Here is a 21495-nt window from a genome sequence, read left to right on the forward strand (position 1 = left end):
TGAAATATATGAGAACTACAATAGATCATAAATACATAATTCGTAGTACCTGTGGGTGTTTAATTCTTACTATAGTTAGTTAACTACATCTGCCATTATTAGTGTACCCGATAGAAGACAAATGTGTTGGATCCGTTCTTAAGAAAAAAAAGGCCTTAAAGTTCTTTAATTTTTTCAGAAATTGAGTTATTTTCATACCTGAGGAATGAATGAGTACTTATAAATGTTCTACTTTGAAGAATTTATACCAGAATACCAGTTAAATAAATAAAGTTGAATAAGTTGAAAATTTAATGTTTGTCATATCTCTTTTTAAAAAGCAGCTGATAATATTTTATTGATATAAAGCAGTAATTGTTTTCTAAATTTTAATTATTTTAATGTGGTTGTTGAAAATATCTTGGTATCAATGACGTATACAAACGGTGGACGGGTACTTGGGGCTGAAAGTTCCATCCCTAGATACGCATTTTTTGAAATTAAATAGTTTTATATTTACTTTAAAACCCTCCTTAAGCTATTAATCCTTAAAAGTTGGTTTATGTATATAATTATGTTGTATTCGATTATATCACAGTATAACTGGAACATTTAAATTTTAAAAGATTTTGTTAATAACTATTGAAATATTTCTTAAAAACTGGGTATATTATAAAACACAGTGATTTAAAAGTAGTTCAAATATTATGTTTTTATGTTGTTCAAATTTGTAAAGTCATAGCAATCCATATGCTTGCACTGTCGACACTGTGACAAACATATATGTGTTTTCGTCTTAAGAACTATAAAATACATCTATTTAGAATGGTTCTACTACTAGGTTCTCGATCCAAAAGCTGTTTTTCGCCCATATCTTGAAAACCGTTTGGCCGTTTTGTTTTATTATTTTTGAATATAGCAAGCTTATGCATTCGACATAAAAGATCTTTTAAATAGATGTTATGACTGGATGATAGATATAAAACTTATTGTCAACAAATAGGTTTAAGATAATATAGCATTGATATGTATATTAATTAAGAAAAGAATGCATATATATATTTAAATATATGACAACATTATATTTGACGAATCATTTGGCCTGAATCCTTTAAATCTTTCAAATGGTTTGAGTTAGATTTACGACAATATTGTTTTTGAAATAAAATATTATTATGTTCATTTTTAGACCCTTTTCGGTACCCCCATAATGTAGATAACTTTTTTTTAGATTAAAGAAATTTGAAATTATTTCATTTAATTTATTTCATTTATTACTTCCAAGTACATGAAAATAAAAACATTTTAAATAAATCAATGGTATTTAATATTGCACGTCGAAAATAAATATTTTTTAAACATTTATGATATTAAAATATATGAAAACTAATTGTAGATGTATTTTATTATAGATAACCTTAGTAACTGCATAATTATTAATATTTATATATATTTATTTGAGATGTTTAACTTCTTCATATATGATAACTTATTTTGTAACTATTTTCTTTTTGTTTTTATATCTATAGCATAAATTATCCAATTAATTTAATATATTAGTATATATATATATATAAGATTACGTTTCTCAACACAATAACTTATTGAAAAAACTTTCACAAAAATATGATATTTTATTAAGAAACATAAGCCGAAAATTTAACTGTAGAAATAAAGTACTAGTTTAAAATGATTATTTCTTATAATAAATAAATGCAGGTTCTCAAGTTTTTTTATTTATGGCAAATAACCTAAAGTGTCTTCTAACGAGGAGCTTACAGCACGCATTGATTGATAAGTAGCTTGTTTTAAATGTTTACTAGATGTACTTTTGATAGAAGATCCATTTCCAGCCACCTTTTCAATGGAACTTAGCTTAGCAAGTAGGTCATCTGCACTATACGACTTTTGTGAAGAGCATGAATACAATGGAAGCAATTGTTTTTCTTCATTTTTTCTTCTAACACTGATTGAGTCCGTTTTTTTATTTAAATTGGATAATTTATTTAAATAGGATATGTGTGCTTCACTGTCTATTGTCTTCAAATCCGAAATATTGGGTTCTGTTAGAGATGACGAACAGAGGCTCTTAATATCTGTAGTTTGGCTCAGTTTAACATCAGCAAATATAGCGGCAGCCTCGACGCTTTTTTTAACACTCAAAGCTTCATGAGGTTGTACTGGCTTAGTATTTCCATTTATTGTAAATAATTCGTAATCTAGTGCTAGTTTATCAGAAGACTTACGTGGCACGGAATGTGACTGACGACGATTTGCTGATTTATTTTCTAAACTCAATGGTCTTCCACCTAGTTCGTTCCGTTTACAGTAGCATTTGCTCGCACTAACGCAACTATCAGTATCACACCAGGTGGTATCAGATTGCGAATGAAGAGATTCATCTGCTGTTTGCAGTTCTTCTTCAACCATTGAGCAGTAGCATTTGTCATCGGACTTACAAGAAATGAGTGAGTGGCGATTTATATTGTTACCTATAGTTGGCGTATGCATTATAAGATTCTTGCTATTGAATGATTTTGAAATGGCTGACTTCTGTTTGTTTTTTCTGTTTCTCTTTTCATTTGCTAGCTCAGTACGTAGACTGCAGTAACAACGGTCAGCGGATTTACAAGTACAGGCTTCTGAATCATAACTGCATTCGGAACACGATACGTAGCTGTTGAAGGACATGAAATTAGAATTCGCATTTAGTTTTATAAGTATTTGTTCCTAGATGATTTTAAAATATCTAAATAATTGTAATAATTTTAATGCAATAATATTTTTTTTTTTAATTTTTTATTAAAAACGAACCATTTCGGCACATACCCACTGCTACTGTTCCTATTTATACCGCGGAACGTATTCTCATTGTGAGCACCTGAAACATCTGAACCACTGGTTGCTACTCGACTGCGTTGCCGAGTTTGATGCTGTTGCATAGATGATATTGGTACCGGAGGTCCAATATTTGGAGGAAGTCCAGATTTTCTTTTGTATTCCTTTTCTTTATGACGAGGGGGCTTCGGTGGCTTTCCACGACAAGAGCGAAACTGTCCCAACTGAAAAACCTTTTTTAAACTTTTTGAACCAAAAATTATCGTTTTCGTGGGTTTCTAAAAATAATATAAAAAATAATTACATATAGTTTATTTATAATATACATTATTCGCATAATACCAATTTTATTAAAATTGATTTCAATAGATTTGACTACGTTTTTAATATATATTTATGAACGGTTTATTGGTGGATTTTTATATAAAATATATATAATATATATAAAATATATATGTATTTTATATAAAATAATATTATCACCAAGTTATAAAATGAAACTTGAGTAATATTAAATATTAAAGATTGGTCATTGAATTTGAAACTACAATACTTATCATAATTTGTGTGTGTGAAGGTCTTTTCCTTTAATGTTAGTGAAAATATTATAAATATCTACTTATTCCATTTATTACGTATGTATCTAAACTTGAACTTGATTATACTTCAAAAACTACATTATATTTTTATTTTAAGTTATCTTAAATCAATTTGTATAAAAAGTAACATCAAGGTTGTTTTTCTTACAATCGATTTTAGTTTTGCAAATGTATTATTAAGTACAGTGATAGCTCTATTAAGCGGACGTTTGCATAAAGGAATATCTCTTGTAGCAGTGAAATTTGCTATTACTTTTAGTAAAAAGTATGTTCTTTAACATAACTTGTTTTCTGAACCTAACACAGATGACGGGTTTGTCGGTATCCGTTTAAGAGATCTTTTATTTTGTGAGTAAATTGTGACATAATTTTAAATTTTAATTTAAGCTTTACCTGGGATCCTATAGAGCTAGTCTTTTTCTTTAGTTTTTTTTTCTTTTGTCTCTTCATGATATTCTTTGATCGCTGAAATAGCTCATCTTTTGTAAGAGTGACTGCCAGCTTTAATAAAAATTCTTTATAAATTGGTTTTAAGTTATTAAAAGACATCCCATCGGCATCAATTATGGCATATAAGATATCATCCAATGAATGTAAGTTTTCGTTAAGTCGAAATTCATTAAATAATTCGCTGAAACCAAGTGGTGAACTAGAAGCATAATTTGAACAAAACAATATTCACATATAGAGTGCTTCCACAACAATTCTCAGTTGTGCGATTGGCACTACTTACCCACCGCCTCCGCCACCTCCGCCCGGCTTGTCGGACTGTCGACGTGCAGCTCTAGATTTATATCTAGTTAAACCTCCTGTATTAAGAAAACTACCTGATCTCGGAATTGCTACTCTTGTTAAAATATCTCCATTTGATTCATTCCGCATACCCATTGATGAAGATGTTGCAACTCCTGCCTCATTATCAATCATATTTGAAGAGCAATAAACTTTGTCACTTAAGTTTTTCAGTCGTGAACTATTTTTATAGCTGCCGTTAAAATTGTCTAAATATGCTTTTGATGCATTATTTGTTGAAACAGTCTTATAACTACCATTGCCGTGAAGAGGATCATGCGTAATAGTTGGTATCGGTGGAGCACGCTTTGATTTATATGAACTACGTTTTCGTTCCTCGGTTGATGTTTCAACAATTTCATTAATTACATTACTGCTAGCACCAAGAGAGTTACTTGGAATGCGTTTTTTGCGTGTAGAACGGGCAGATGTTGGCGGACCCGTGATACTACCGTTTGAACTGCGAAATGAACTTTTGCGACCACTAGGAAGTACTTGAGAACGTGTGAGATAATTGGAACCAGTCAAAGCTGAACTACTAGCAATACTAATGCAGCTCACACCATTTTGATTGCGTGGTGTTCGACGTTTATTACTGCGATGCGTATCAGAATGCACATGTGCCATTAGGCTTTGATATAATGTAGCTGCAATCACAATGGCATCTTCAGTGCTCTTGCAAATAAAACCGTGACATTCAAGCACCTTCGGGAGACCAGCAGATCGCATTACAACTGCAAATATTGGTGAATGAGAGCTGTTGGAAAACCGATTTTTTGCTGCTGGACTATATTATGAAATATAAAATAAAACAAAGAAATTCATATCACAATTAGCATACTATGAAATATATGAAATGTAATGAAATATTTGTGGTAAATAAAAGTAGACATGTGAAACACTACCTTAACGGTTCAAACAATAAAGATTTATCAATATTTTGTGGATCAGTTATTAATGGCAAAAATGCAGCGCCTCCATCCTCCTCTGAAACAACAAATTTTACAGCAGACCATACTGCAATATTGTGAAATGGTGTTATATTTTCGTCCTTATTTACATTGGTCTTATAATTCGAAGGTGAGTACGATATAGCATTCATTTTTATTCGTAAGCCTGTTGCGCAAATATCCAAAAATCCCGAATAACGTTCCTATATAAAAAATTATAATTTAGATTATAATATTATACCAGAAACTTAAAATTCATAAAAAAATTTTACCTCAGGATGTTTCTCTTTTAAATAAAGATCACGCAAAGGTTGTTGTAGGCCTTGTAGACTTGTTACTTTATCTTTTAGTGGCAAAGATCCTAAACAAGTTACTGCGAAGCTACTTGTCGCATCTTTAGCAACATCAGTAAATAATTGCTCGATTTGAGCCTGAACGCTATTACTGATACGCTGAACATCTTTTTTGGTGGTGTCAGCTAAGACCTTCGAATTTTCTTTAGAGTCTTGAAGAAAACTTGTTATTGAACGTGAACTCTCTCCAGCAGTGCTTGCAAGTTCACTACGACCGTACATAATAATTGAGCGCGTTCTATGTGAACCGCGAGGATCGTCCAATCGATTGTTTCGCACAGATCTATTAGATATAGAATATATTTACGTTAATTAATTAAAAAACCATTTGCATAAATATATATGTTTAAATATATAATTATAAGATAGTTAAATAAACTACAATTAATAGAGAAGGTGAACATTTTTGCAAAATATGCGAAAATTAATTGGTTGTGGTCATGCAATATAAATCTGAAAAAAGCAAAAACTGTTTTCTAAAACTGATTTTAAAAATATTTATTCTGGTATTCTTCAGAGATCAGAGATCCTGCTTTTAGAAAAACTCTTATGGTTCAACAAACATTGACATTCATGTATCAGAATAAATCAGAAACAGAATTTATAAAAATATATAGAAAGTAATCTTACTTCTTCATATATGTATAATAATTGCTACAGAAATAATTGTATGATTTATTTAATGACATATTTAAGGAAGTAACGTTATTGTAATTCTTTCTTGTCAATAATTAGGAAATGTAAAACTATATAACGTTTAAGTTTATTAGATTTTAAAATTTTATCCAAATATATTTATTGATATAAACCATATAAAAATAAGTTTTAATGTTATATTTAAAATGACTACTTTGGAATATATTCAATCATTGTTGTAATATATGTTCCAGGTGCTTTCCGAGAAAGTTTTATTCTATTAACTTTAGACTGGTTTGTGCTGAAATGGGCAATGACATGCAGATAGTTATGAATAAATCTGTTTTTTATGAGAATGTAAACGAAGAATCTTCTGAGCGGAAAAAATTCATGATCTAATTGATGATGATGAAAATAGGGAATTTGCATATATTTTTTTTTTTTATTTATAAATATTATATAGTAACTGATTATTAGTTTGAGAAACTAGTTGTAGTTCATTCAAACATTGTAATCTTAATGCTTTCAAAAACAGAAACAATATTTGATCAAGTTTACCATAAAAATATATTGCATATATACTTAGTGTCCTCTGATATGCTTTTTATGGTTTTTATGCATCATATATATTCCTAAAGGTTTAATATAATGTCATTTTCACACCATGTTTGTGAAGGGTATGTAATGTTTGAGTGTTGTTATAAAAATTGAAAGCTCAATGGTCAACATTAAGTTAGAATATTCTATATATATGAAATGTCGAAAAGATGGTTAAAGTTTTTAAGTTTTTGCGCTAACCGTATGAAACTCTGCATTTCTGAAAGCCATGTAAATGAATGTGGCTCATGAAGCTGCTGATTCCTTTCTCAAAAATGTAATATATTTTATTTATTCAATTGAAATAAATTATATGCTATATGCAAATTAGAAATACCTATTTTGCAAAGAAATAAATATTGAATCACGTAATAATCATTTAATAACTGGTGCCCCATTAAAAATTGCTCTGTTTACAACTTCCCTTGATCCAAGTAATATGTTTCTTGAGTGTTTTATGTGTTCTATTTTTTGTTAGCGGAATTTTTTTAATTTCTAAATGTTTATTACGTTGCTCATTAATTCATCAACTTCATTATGCACTTCATTTAATTTTTAATTTCTTCTTCACTGCGGTTTTTTTAGTACGGTTTTTTTTTGACGTCTTTTAGGTACCAAAATTCAATAAAAATATACATATAAAATATAAATATATAAAATATATATATTCATTTTAACGTATTCCCAATTTCGATATATTATTACTTCTCTGTTAAATAAAATTTCGGAAATGAAATACTAATGCTACAGATCAAATTAACAAATCTACGGTTTACGCTTATTAGAACCACTTTCTTTAATTTCTGTATGTGTGTCGCGTATAGCAAAGCTGTCAACTCTACTATCCAGAAGCTGCAAGTTGCTTAAAGTCACGTTACCTGAAGACTCTTCAAAATGCCTTGATACGTCCACACGAATGACATGCTTAGAGATCTTAGAATAGACCTGAGCAAAAATACATAAGGGGGATAGCCCTAAAGCTATTCGCGAAAACCGACAGACTGCCCTACTCAACACTATCTAATCTCAGAATAATCTCTAACAGTATGGGGCGGTATGTGGATCTTAGATCAGTCATCGAAGAATCACGAAGCTTTTAAAGAGTAAAAGTGCCAGATGCACTAACTCGCAACAGACTCAACATGTATCAATGAATGAATGAATGTATGTTTTTATCTCTAAAAAAAATTTAAAAAGAATTGTAAATTGTATATTTTTATTTGAATTTTTTTATACTTTTTTACTTTTGTACTATAAATCTTTGCTCAGTACTATGAATTCCTTCCGGATGGTCAAACGGTCAATAAGGAGTATATTTGGTCGTTATGCGTCGTTTGCGTGAGGCCATTCGCAAAAAGAGGCCAGATTTATGGAAAGAAAACTCATGGATTTTACTCCACGATAACGCACCGGCTCATACAGCGTTGGATGTTGCAGTTTTTGGGCAAAAACTCCACCAATATCATCAACCAAGCACTGTACCCTCCAGATATGGCCCCGTGTGACTTTTTCCTCTTCCCCGACTCAAATTGCCATTGGGAGGGACGCGTTTTAAGACCATTGAGGCCATAAAAGAGAATTCGCTGCGTGAACTAAAGGCCATACCTTCGGCGGCCTATAAAACTTGTATGGAAAATTGGATCAAGCGTTGGCATGCATGTATTGCCGCAGGAGAAGAGTGCTTTGAAGGCGATAATAAAGAAAATTATTAAAAATCAATATTTTGCGTTTTTTTTTCAAATTCTCGTTCTTTTTTGGTATGTCTGATGTTACATAGGCAACAATGTCTTCATAGTTATCTTAAGCTTATTTGCTGCAGTGTTCATATTCAATTATTACAATTCAGATAAAATTTTATGAATGAATTTGATTAGTTCTTACAATATCGGTATAGTCCTGATTATACAGCTCGCCAACGCCAACGATTATTTAGACAAGTAGCAGGATAGAAACTTTAGTGTGTTTATAGGGATTTGATTCATTGGTTGCACAGATGTACTAAATGTTGATGATAAGAAATATTCTGCTATATTTTCGTCATCAGTTTGAAGCTGTTTATAAACATAGTAATATCTTAAAGTTATAATTTCCCTCTTTCTCTTTCATCTAACACTATTTCGTAAACATTTTATTAAAATGAGTCTCCTGGTACTCGCGCTCCAAAAAAATAATTATGTACACATTAACCAAATATTATGGAATAAATATCCATACATATATATGTTATATGTATATAGGAAACTAGTTATATTTAATTATTTATTTAGTAATTAAATAAAATTTATTTAATTATTTAATTAGTATATATTTTTTTTAATTGAAAACATATTTTTAAGCAATTTTAAAGACGAAGTCGTTTGTATAATGTTTCTTATTTTTTGCCTCCACAAGTATTCAGGCTTTAATAAATTTTATATACTAAATTAAACAGAATTAATTTAACTTCAATATCTATATGTAAATTTTAAACTTGCAAACTTGTGCATAATTAAGACTTATAGTATAAGTGTCTTTATTAAAGTCATGTGTTGAGTACATAATATGTTAAACGTATATTTTTTATTAAAATAAATTTGAAATAAGATATTTTTTTAAAATACTTAAGATTCATTTTAACGATGATACATGTTGTACGATTTTTCGTTTGTTATTTCTAAACAGTATTTTCTCAAAGAACGCCGTAAATAGATTTCAATAATTTTATTTGAATTAGCAAACCTAAAAGAAACTGCGTGTTCGGAAGCAGAATCGATTTCACCTAACGCAGCATTTTGGTCTTTCGATCTGACTGTGTGAAAGACTACACAAACACCAAGTCGAGAATAAATATGTAAATGTGACATATGTAAATTCAACAATATCACTTCATATACAATTTTAATAATTTTTGAATGATTCTACCGCTATTTGACACAATTATTTTATATCTTTATCTTCCAACACTTAAGATGAGTAGCATTTAAAAAGTTTAGTGCCAAACCAATTGGGTCATTAAAAGTGAAGAATTTACCATCGATTCATTATTACTTATGAGAGTTTCTTTTAAGATACAGTTGTATTTTTTATATAACGGTACAAAAATTTTAATAAAAGTTTTTTTTTGTTAGGAAATATTTTTTTATGAACCAAAAAGATATTCAAAACATTATTGAAAGATAATATAATCAATAGAATAATTAAATAAATTCAGCAAATAAATTTCAATTTAATACCTTGACACTTTCTCTTCTGTTGCTGGTGGTCTGTTAATTGTTCACAGAACTTTAACCTTTGAAACTTAAGAATTTTGCACTCTTCTATTATTAAACTACACTTAACAGATAAACAGATAAATTATTAACAACGACAATTTGAGAAACGTTTAAGAAAGATCGATGCTAATTATATATAACTTTAGTAAAGTGTTGTTAAATACTGATATATTCGTATATTTCAAATCATTAAGCTCAATCTAAACTTGTGTATTTTTCTAAAAAATGTTAAGTGACGGTAAACGAATATTGTGATTAAATATTGTAATATAAAAACTAAGCGCACACTCATTCATTAATTACATTAATTGATTACTGTTTGTAGTACAAGACGATTTTGGAAACCTAAATGTATCATATGATGAGTTAATAGAGTATTAAAACTGTTTATACAAAAGTTGTTATTTGTGATACAGACCTATCGATTTCTTATATTGTTGCTGCAGTTTCTATTATCTATTTACATTCAATTATTTTAAAGTGAAGTCGTTTTTGATGAAGCAAAAAGTGAATTTACCGAAATACTTTTAAAAATATTAAATACTAAAAATAATACTCGAAATAAAAGTTAAAATTCTTAAAAAAAAACAAAAACGACCATACTTTAAAATAGTTTCAACGCAACAACTCAAAAATTAAAAATAAAATACGTTCAATTATTTATTGAATTATTTAATAAATAATGATATAATTTTTATATTATATTATTTTTAGTAATATAATTTATTTAACTTGTGTTCGTTGTACTAGATTCACTCAAGAGTATATTGCATTCTACACATATCATATATTTATACATAACATAGTGTTATACAGAAGGGACTGAAGTGGCATATATTTACCCTTTAGGTCAAAAAATGCTTAAAATTTTAATTATAAAATAAATTCTTATAATATATATATAAATTAATTATTTTTTTGATAGCGTTATTTTAGATTTCTACATATAGATTTAGCATATTCTATTACTTGAGTAATAATATTCCATTGGGGTTATAATATTTTTTATAATCACAATATTGTTTGAATGTAGTTTTCTATTTATTTATCAATTCTAAAATCAAACTTTGAAAAAGAAAATAATACTTTACTCTTCTGTCAAGTGTTTCTGTATTTTTTATGTTAATGCATAAATACTTTTTTTACAATAGCGATTACAATATACAATATAGCATATGTATGGCCAATAAAACGTTGATGCTAAAAATAAAAAATGTTTTGAAAGTGACTGCTTTTAAGCTACAAAAATAAGTATTAGTTATGTGCTAAACACAATATTAAAATAAGACTCTATGGCCGAATCTCAACCTATACATTTTTGTTTATTCAAATTACACTTAAGTCATAAAATTTGATTAATAAAACTACAAATCATATAATATAAAATGTAGGAATATAAAAATTTAATTGCCTGTACTCTGTATAAAAGATTTATTTTTATATTCTTATGTTTTATATTTATATATCTTTTATATCTCTTATAACTTTAATTTTATGTTAAATAAACAAAATTTTAATTTTTGGTATTTAAAAACTTTTCTTTCTATCGTTAATGAGCTAAACTAAAAAAACATCACTTCGAAATTTATAGTATACAGTTTTTCATATATATCCAATATTCTTTTAAAAATTATTTTCGAAAAAATTTCAAAAATAGAACTCTTTTGCCTAACATTTTATAAGAAAGCTCATAAGTATCATAAGTATAATACAAGGTGAGATGAAAAAACTGCAACAAAGTAAAACGCCATAATTTTTTCATTTTTTTTAAATTTTATTGAATGAAAGCAAAAAATGTCGGAAATAACATCAAATTTGAGAATCGGTTTAGATTTGTTCGAATTGGCCACCTTTGGCACGAACTATGGCCTTCAAACGGCCAATGAAACCATCACACGCTGCCCGAAAGTGGCTCTGCGGTATTTTGTCCCATTCTCGGCGAAGCGCTTGCTTGAGATGATCGACACTTTGGTATTTTTTAGTTCCAACCTTGCTTTCCAAAATACCCCAGGCACAATAGTCCAACGGATTGGCATCCGGAGATTTTGGTGGCCATTGTGCGGTGGAAATGAAGCGAGGAACCTCATTTCTTAACCATTCTTGGATGGCGCGTGCTGAGTGCGATGGTGCTGAGTCCTGTTGGAATGTCCAAGGTCTGCGGCCGAAATGTTTGCGTGCCCAGGGCTTCAGAACTCCCTCCAAAATATTTTCGCGATAGATTTGCGCATTTAATTTGACACCACGGTCGATGAATACGAGCGGCGAGCGACCATCGGCTGTTATGGCGGCCCACACCATCACCATGGCCGGCTTTTGAGTTGTGATGGCCAACCGAAGTTGCAAATTTTCAGCTGACCTCTCTGGCAAGTAAACACGATCATTTTGTTTGTTTACAAACTGCTGGATAACGAATGGTTTCTCATCGGAGAAAACCAAATTCGGCAGTTCACCACTTTCGGCCAAGCGAAACAACTCTTTAGCTTTTTCGAGTCTAACTTTTTTTTGCGCATCAGTAAGATCTTGCACTTTTTGGAACTTGAATGGCTTTAGTCCAAGCTCATTTTTCAATATTTGCCGAATGGCATATTGCGATATGTTCAGCTCACGAGCCATTTTTCGTCCACTGCGACGCGGATTTCGTTCAATTCGCTTTTTCACTTTTCGAACCATTTCTGCCGATGTTGCTGTTTTTTTTCGTCCACTTCCTTGACGTCGGGCTACGCTACCAGTATCATGGTAACGAGCGATGGTACGAGACACAAAACATTTATTCACTTCTAAATGCTGGAGGGCTCTAACGATAGCCACTTGTGGTTTTCCAGCCAAATGCAAAGCAATCACACTATCACGCTTGAATTCCATCACAAATAACTTTTTTTTTGAAAAATTCCCACCAAAATGCTTTTGTGCGCTTGTAAACAATATAATGAGCTGTCACTAGAATAAATCTGACAGCTGTGGGACGAGCGGTTTAGAAATGACAGCAGTCTGAAGTTGGTTGCAGTTTTTTCATCTCACCTTGTATGTATTTCATACTCCCATTGGAAAAATGTTGGCTACATCACAGTTCTTCATTGTTTTGATATTGTAAAAATATGTAAGGCAAGATTTGTAACAATTCTACGAATCAAAAATTAAATAATAACACCCTTTATTTAACTAGTTAATAGATTTAAGTTATACTTTTTGAATGACTTCGACAGTCTATTAAAATAATTGTAACCTCCTACTTTTATCATTTATATTACGGGAAATAATAATGGCTTTAATGTAATTATAATAATTAATTATATATATTTTTAAGACATTAATGAAAATTGTTATTACATATTTGAAAGATTTCTTAATATTGTTGACATTGGTCAAATTTATTTCTCTGTAAAACTGCAACTTTGGGTGCCTTGCAAGCTTAGACTTCTTCTATTAATATTTTTACAAAATGCTAACTTTAATATCAAGCATGAATATAATGGAAACAAGAAAAAAAGCCTTAAAGTTCATACTTTTCAATTAATCATTATTTCCAATTATAGACTGAGTTGTGGTCATTTTTATTTTCAATGTAGTCCATAAGAAAACCTTTGTACTGCTCCCGGTTTTTTGGGTTACAAAGTTAAGATCATCATCATAATTGGCTAGAGTCAATATTTATATACAATTTATATTATATTTGGTATTTCCTGAATTTAAATTACATTTAAATTGAATAGTTTTTCTTCTTAGATAATAGGTGTCTTTAAATTTTTACAGAGTTGAATAATAACTTATTTGTTACCTATAAAACTAACATATACCAAATTTATTTTATATTAAAAATATTTGGAAATATATTGCAATATAGTCTGCAATGTTTTAAGTAGAAAGTTATTTTAATAATTATAATAATTTAATAATTATAATAATTACGGCATTATGTATTCAAAAATATTTTTTATCGAGCTGAACCAAAACATTACTTAAGGGATGATGTAGTAAGATATATTATTATTAAATAATTATAATATAAATACTTATATGATATATAGTAAATATAATTGTTATTTATCAAGTTCAAGTTTGAGTTTTTAGATTTGAAGAATATATGCAATGAAATTAAGTAATAATGTAATAGTACTACAAAAAATTATTTTGTTATTTAATAAACCCTTCACACTACTGCGAAAAGAATAAATTACGCCTGTCATTTTTTGTGATACAGGTAGGAATACATTGATTATATATAATCATTTTTAATATGACTTTTTTCTTACTGAAAAATGATATAAAACTTTATTATAATTTATTATTTATTATATTATAATCCGAGATCGGAAATACAAACTTGGAGTTTGCAATATCGACATGTTTCATCATTCAATCGAAAGAGAAATCATATTAGGGTCTATGGTTATATGAATATGATGTGGTAATATGAAGTAGAATGTTAAAAATGATTTGAAAACTAGAAGAATATGTCAAAATGAAATTTGATCTTTAACCTGTAAATTTTGGATGAATCTGAGTGTAATATTATAAATAATTGAAAAAAAAAATTTTTTTTCTCTTTTATACAAAATCATAATCATAATTTTAATTCACACAGCTAAAACAAAAAATTTTTTTACATATCTAACCGACATAAACTACAGATTCTAGAAAATTCCAGAGGTGAGTACGATATATAATATATTTAATTAATATGTAATATAAACATGTGTGTGCAGAGTACTTAAAACCAAGGCAAAGCTAAGTCTAATTTGTTTTGTTTTTCGTGTTTTTCTTGCTATTTTTTTCAGATTAACTTCATGTTATATAAACATAAAGTGAGAAAGATTAAAGCGAAAGTAAGTGTAACTATTGGAATGGAAACTTTTTTAATAATATTATAAGGTTGTTAGTTACGTACCTCGTATCATCGTACATTAGATCAATTTTAAGTTTGTATATTGAATTTCTGCTAACGCTTGAAGAGGTTTCAAGATGATCTCCTTCCAGAAGTCGAATACCAGAAGAGTTGCTGCTTGACGGCTTACGAGTACGTATAGAATTCATTTTCGGAACAGCGACTGTATCCACTTTGCATGTTACCATTTTTACGAAACCAGCGTTTAATTTGTTATATATGCAATTTTTTGCTGTCGGTTAAATAATTTGTTTACTTCAGGTACCAATTCAGTAAAATTAATTGCGGTTATGCATTATTTAATATTATTAGTTAATATTTTTAAGTGCAAAATTTTGTTTCATTCACTTTCTCATGTTCTCAAATTCACTTTATTTGAAGATAGTAGTACGAACATGATGTTAACGATGTTTTAGTCTGTAAAAAATATTAGTTAATTTGATTTTAACTCTCACATTTTAAATAAATAAATACTTTTAAATTTAAAAATAGCTTAAAGCAATTAATTTCTTTGTATGTCAAAACTTTTAATAAATATTCACATTTCTTAAAACCATATTGTTAATAATGAACTTTTGTAGTTTTTTCCTTATTTAAAGTAAAGATACTTTCTCTAGGAGATACGTTTTATGTTAGTCTTATACTGCGGTTGCATTTTAAGAATGTATACAAATATAAAATAATCTTAACCACAACTGATTTAAACAATTATTTACCGAATTATATAGATGTTAACTTAAATACACTAAATTTCGCTATTTTATAGCTTTTCGAGTTATAATTTTGTTTAGTTAAATCTTTTAAAATATTGAAAACACATCATTTTCACTTCGATGATGAACGTTATTAATTTTAAGAACTATAAATAAGTAGTTTTAACTACATTAAATTTTAAGTGTATTTAAAAAATAATATTTATCGGACCGTTTTCTAATTTCTTCTGTTAACACTTGCCGATTAAACACCACCGTCATTGCTTAACCGTTGCGTTCACTCAAATGTCGAAGATATTTGTTGAAGTTGAACTTACACTTCAAAAAGCAGACGAACACAATCGTACGAGCTTACTACTAAATACTAAAACTTGAATATATTGAAAAGTAAGCTTGCATTTCATTCAGTAGATACAAATACAATAGCTCGTTTGTTGCTACTTCAGATGCGGCTTCCGTGGCTGACGTTGCTGTGCTCACACTAATTGAGACCACTTTTCACCGCGGTACCACATCTTGCACATGAATTTGCAACTTCGCTGCGAAGTGTTACTATTTTAACAGTAAACAAATGCTTTCATACAGTTGTTAATAACTATTTCAATTGTTGTGATCTATGTATATAAGCGTTATATACAAAAACAAAAACACAAAAAAAAAAGAAATTCTATAATATAAATAATTGATTATACAATGTCAATATAACGTTTTCATTTATAAAAAGAATAAATACGTAATAAATATTACATTTATCTTCTAATGGAGATTATTATTTTATTTTCCAATGTTGATATACTTCACTTCTTGAAGTTCTCACTAACTGAGTTCAACTGAAACTGCTAAATTAGACTTAAAAGTGCAGTAAATGCGTTTGGTAGTGCTCTCTTAGTGAGTTAAGTTATTTCAGATACAATATGGAAAAGTAGGTGAGAATCTTTTGAGTGAGAATCGTAAATAGCACTCTTTCTAATGTCGAAGTATATAATTTATTTTAATCTCTATTCAATGAGGTACTATATTTTTCAGTTTGCAATAAAATAAATATTCTTTTTAAAACACTTTCAAAATACATTCAAATTTAAATTAAGCATTATGTTCTAATTAACTAATATTAAACTTATCTATATTTTCTTTATTTTGTTTAATCTTCCATTACAAAGACTATAATTTCAATAATTAAATCTTGAAAGTATTTCGCTCTACGGGAGTTCAAGGCATTAGAAAGAAGTTTCTATTTTCATTACATCTTTACGAGTACTAAAAGGTATTCATATTTTATTATCTATAAAATATAATTACAAATTATTAATAAGTTTAAAATTTTTATTGCCTTGAGTTTCTATTTATTTTTTTGTATTTTTTTTTAATTTAAAAAATGATAAAGAGAAAATACTGTGTATTTCCAAACGAAGTGATATAATTGCGCGGATGATTCTTTGGTTCAAAAATATTAATGTGGAATATTTGTTGAAGGAAATATCATCAAATTATCATAATGATTATCATAATGACAAATTATCATTATGATAAATTTCTAACTATAACATATGAAGGCACCAACTTAATTTGTATAGATGTAATTATACATTACATAAGTTGAAATAAAATTTTTGCATTTGTTACACAAATGACAACAACAATCACCATCGGGCAATTCACAAAAAGAACGATATCTTTAAAATCAAACTGTATCGACATATAGCGTAGCAGAAAAAGTTGTTCCAAATATATGATTTTACCCAAATTCATGGTCAGATCATGGCGGCCATATTCATTTTATAAAAAATCAATTATTTTTGATTTTGCTTTATACTGTGTTTATTATTATTAAGAATAACATATCTATCTCTTCTATATATATAAAAGAAAGATGTGTTATTGTTACACCACTTATAACTCAAGAACGGCTAAACCGATTTAGCTGAAAATTGGCAGGGAGGTAGTTTAAGGCCAGGAGAAGGACATAGGCTGAACCGATTTAGCTGAAAATTGGCAGGGAGGTAGTTTAAGGCCAGGAGAAGGACATAGGATACCCGTTTATCCCGTTCACGACAAAGTAGGTTTTGAAATTATCAAATTTTTGATATAAGAAAATATTTTATTAAAATTTAACAGATAGAAATATAACTTAGTTAATGTGTTTTTAAAAGTTGTATTAGATCAATATAAGTTTGTGTTGCAATAAATATCGTTTTTAATCAATAAAACTACCTGGTTGTTGCAAACTCAACAAAATAAATAATTAACAATTATAATGTATGGTATGGTTGAAAATTTGAGTTTTTAGTTTTTTAATAATGCCGCGACCAAGACGATCGAATCTTTCCCGACAAAGCCGTAATGCAAGAAGAATACGAAATACTGCAAATTTAAGGACTGAAGGTCGAGCGAACAACAGAGGTCAACAAATAGATAATTTGCGATGTGTACTAAAATACACAAATAAATTATGAATGATTAATGTAGGTATTTTTTTTTTTTTTGAATTTTTTCCAATTAAAAAAAAACTGCTTATTTATTGCCTTTAAGGCGGAACAGAGTTCGCCGGGTCATCTACTAGTAATAATTAAAACTTAATTTCAGATTTTTTTTGAAAAATTCTCCAAATGTAAAAAAATTTGATGATTTCATTTTATAATCAAATAATTAATTCATCCATGCTGCAGCAATATGAAAAAATTTTAATATTTTTTATTTAATGTTGTACGGTAGGATCTAAAGGAGCTTAAGACACAGCACAATTTTAATTTTTTTTCAAGATCCACATACCATATTTTCTCTATCAATAAACGAAAAAGGCTTTCTAACTAATGAACTAAGAAAGATTCGATTTCGTTTAACCTACAAACCTTCCAATAAAGAACTTAAAAGCAAAACTATCAACTTCAACTCAGCCAATGCAACTCAGGGTTAGTCTCAAAAACAAGTATACAAAACTTAATTGGCTGCTTCGTGGGCAAAAAGCAAAGAAAAAAGATTTAACCTGCTGAATAATAAAATTAAACTTTAACTTTTTGTATCTATGTTATAGGTGTTCTAATACTTCTTATGTTATTGTAGCAATATTTGATTTCTTTTATTTATGTTGTTTTTGATGTAAATACTTTCTGACTCTTAATGAACATCATCATCATCAATTTTTATATCCAACGGCTTAGGTAACCTCTATTCGTTTTTGCTTCTAAAATGAGAGGGAATGAAATTATTTAAGCTATCTTCACTTGTTCTTTAATATTCGTTAGATACAGTAAAGAAAAGGAAAATCTGTGAGAATACATGTATCAAGTGAAGACAGTTTTATTTTCAGTATAAATTTATACAGATGCATTTTGCTTATTTTGATATTTTTGTGCAATAAGTGGGTTCTCTATAATGTGAACTTTGCACAAACAGAAAGAAAGAAATTTTTTCTAGTATTTAAAGTTTTAACCATTAAAAATACAAGAACAGAAACATTTATACAGGATCTGCTGTACTTTATATCATTACTATTGTTGAATAGACATGGGATATAAAAATTTAACAATCTTCGATTCAACGATTTGTAAATAAGTCTTTCAGGAAATACAAAGTTACCTTCACTGCATTGGATTTAAAACTTCCATTTCTTTGAAAATCAAGAAATGAGAAAATCGTGTACCTAAGTATAGTCTTAGTTCCATATTTAACATATTCATACTTCATCATGATACATTAATTACAATACTCTTATGTTCATGTCTTCAACTAATGGGGAAAATAATAACAATACTCTTTCTTCAGTTAGAAAGCATTTAGTATTAAAAATGCTCCAAGCGCATAATGTCTAACTGCGGAGGCTTCCTTATGTCTGCCATCAGCACCAATTCGGAATTATGTAAAACAATCATATATGAAAGATTGGACAAGGGTATATAGATAAAGTTCCATAAGAATAGTGTATATATTCCACATGGTGTCATATAATATCATATGTGTTTATGCTAATGGTACTAGCAAACCTGCGGCTGCGTTCTGAAAAACAAAGAGATGGGGTACAGAAATTAAGTAGTAGAATAATAGGTTATTTCATCAACAAAATATCAATGGAACATTAATATAATTCGCCAGAAAAGCACTTAACTTAATAAGAAATTTTGTAGAAAAATTAAGGAGAATTCAGGTATGTATTAATTCAATTATTAAGTGGACATAAATGTTTGAAGCGATATTTTTCTCAAATATAAATCTGAAGATAATCCTTTTTGGTCATCCTATATTACTACCCTCGCTTTGATTTGAAAAGATCGGAGATGATGCTTATATCCAGGGCACTAATATATATTGCAAGTTTAATAGGTTTGCTAGTCAAGTAATTACTGAACTAGAAAGAATAAAACATGTTTGCAGTGCAGACAATAGAACTGAATGACAAAGGACAATGTTAACAAACTGACAGATTGAAAATTAATGCTGATGACATCTACCCTGACGAAATAGTCGACTTGACGTGCATACTAATTGAATACAATCGACAAGCTGTAGCGTATGATAACAGATTAAAGTCTCGCAATACTCTAGGCTTTCGATGCTGAATACCTCAAAATATAAAACAATAAAAAACCATCACACTTCTAACAAAATAAATACATTTTCGATTTTTTAACATATATTCGGATAGATTATAGAAGGAGAATAAGATAGGTAGTTTTAATTTTCCTGAGAAACTAATACTAAATAAATCCTCGTGGCATTTCAGGATTCATAGAAGTATGTTTGCTATATCGGAAAAGCTTATTACTCGGAGAACAGACATGAGATATCAAGGATTTATCGACACCTTTCATAAATCACAGAATTTATTCTGCTTGTTTTCTTAATCATGCTAAAGAGTTAATCTTTGTTAAATATAGTCAATATTACTACACGTTAATATGTAAATTGGTAAAAATTTTTCCCCTTCAATAACCTATGTCTTTAGGAACCTATCAATTCTGTCTTTGTCTAGAGCTATCATTAGTGTACGATCATACAATCATACAAGCTTAGGAGTCTGAGCACATTTATAATATTTGTTGAAAGCTTGATAAGACTTCCCCACTTGTGAAGTACATACAGATAGTTTTTCTGTGGTATCAGAAAGTAGCTGCTATTTTAAATACTTTTCAAGCTAATTGATTTTATTGAAATTTTAGCATTCGGCTTTAGCTACCATGCATTTTAATCGAATCTTCTCTGGATTGGTACATGTTAAAACTTAATACATCACTGAAAGTCCATCTTGATTGGAAGAAATTTATTTTAGTTTCAACTAATATAAAATTAAAGAAATGCTATATTAAATTTAACATGTGTATGTCGTCCTTGTTTTCGTTCTTTTTTTTAACTAAATAATTAAAAAGCCTTTAATCATTTGATATAGATATATGCAGTAGTTTAATACATAATTTATTAAAGTGCGAATTTACAATTGTATTCAGAGTTAATTGTAATCAATTATGCGGTCGTTTCTTTACAGTAAGATGCTTATATGTATGTAAGTATGAAAAACTTCACTATAATATATTTTCTAATGTAATGCTAAATTATATGAATACCTGTAATATTATTACTTTCTCTTGGCAATTTTGATTTTGCTATTGTTTCGCGTTCATTTACTTGCGCTACAATTACTTAAAAGTGATATAAATATTAATATATGTTTTATATATATATATATATATATATATCACTTGTGTTTAAGTACGAATCTTATCGCATTGATGCACACGTATATTCATTTACTTTTGTACGCACTCCAGTGGATTGCATACGTATTTGATAATTTCTTCGGTGTAACATTATGTATCTGCAGTGCTTTCTGAAATCAATAAAAATAGTTTCTGTTTATATTTGTGTCTGTGTGCGTTTGAAATTTGCCAGTATATTTCTTGTTGGTGTTCATTAT

The 21495-nt window shown here is 28.8% G+C and overlaps 1 protein-coding gene across 1 annotated transcript; it reads right to left on the bottom strand.

The window, feature by feature from the left end:
- Positions 1 to 1617: 1617 nt before the first annotated feature.
- Positions 1618 to 15283, bottom strand: LOC119682600. The gene is made up of 7 exons (XM_038096082.1): positions 14881 to 15283; positions 5431 to 5794; positions 5114 to 5361; positions 4150 to 4995; positions 3810 to 4065; positions 2809 to 3095; positions 1618 to 2656 (listed from the first exon to the last, which is right to left on the bottom strand). Exons 1-7 carry the CDS (start codon positions 15063 to 15065, stop codon positions 1717 to 1719), a joined length of 3126 nt encoding a protein of 1041 aa, XP_037952010.1. The 5' UTR covers positions 15066 to 15283; the 3' UTR covers positions 1618 to 1716.
- Positions 15284 to 21495: the final 6212 nt, after the last annotated feature.

Source organism: Teleopsis dalmanni, chromosome 2 (assembly GCF_002237135.1).
Source record: "Teleopsis dalmanni isolate 2A chromosome 2, ASM223713v2, whole genome shotgun sequence".
NCBI classification, from domain to species: Eukaryota; Metazoa; Arthropoda; class Insecta; order Diptera; family Diopsidae; genus Teleopsis; species Teleopsis dalmanni.

What these genes read in the sequence shown, in the direction of transcription:
- LOC119682600 (XM_038096082.1), bottom strand. Translation starts at nt 15,065, where the DNA reads ATGGTAACATGCAAAGTGGATACAGTCGCTGTTCCGAAAATGAATTCT. An exon ending in CTAATGTACGATGATACGAG is followed by an intron (nt 5,795 to 14,880) that starts GTACGTAACTAA and finishes TATATCTAATAG; the next exon opens with ATCTGTGCGAAACAATCGAT. An exon ending in GGAGGTGGCGGAGGCGGTGG is followed by an intron (nt 4,066 to 4,149) that starts GTAAGTAGTGCC and finishes TTATGCTTCTAG; the next exon opens with TTCACCACTTGGTTTCAGCG.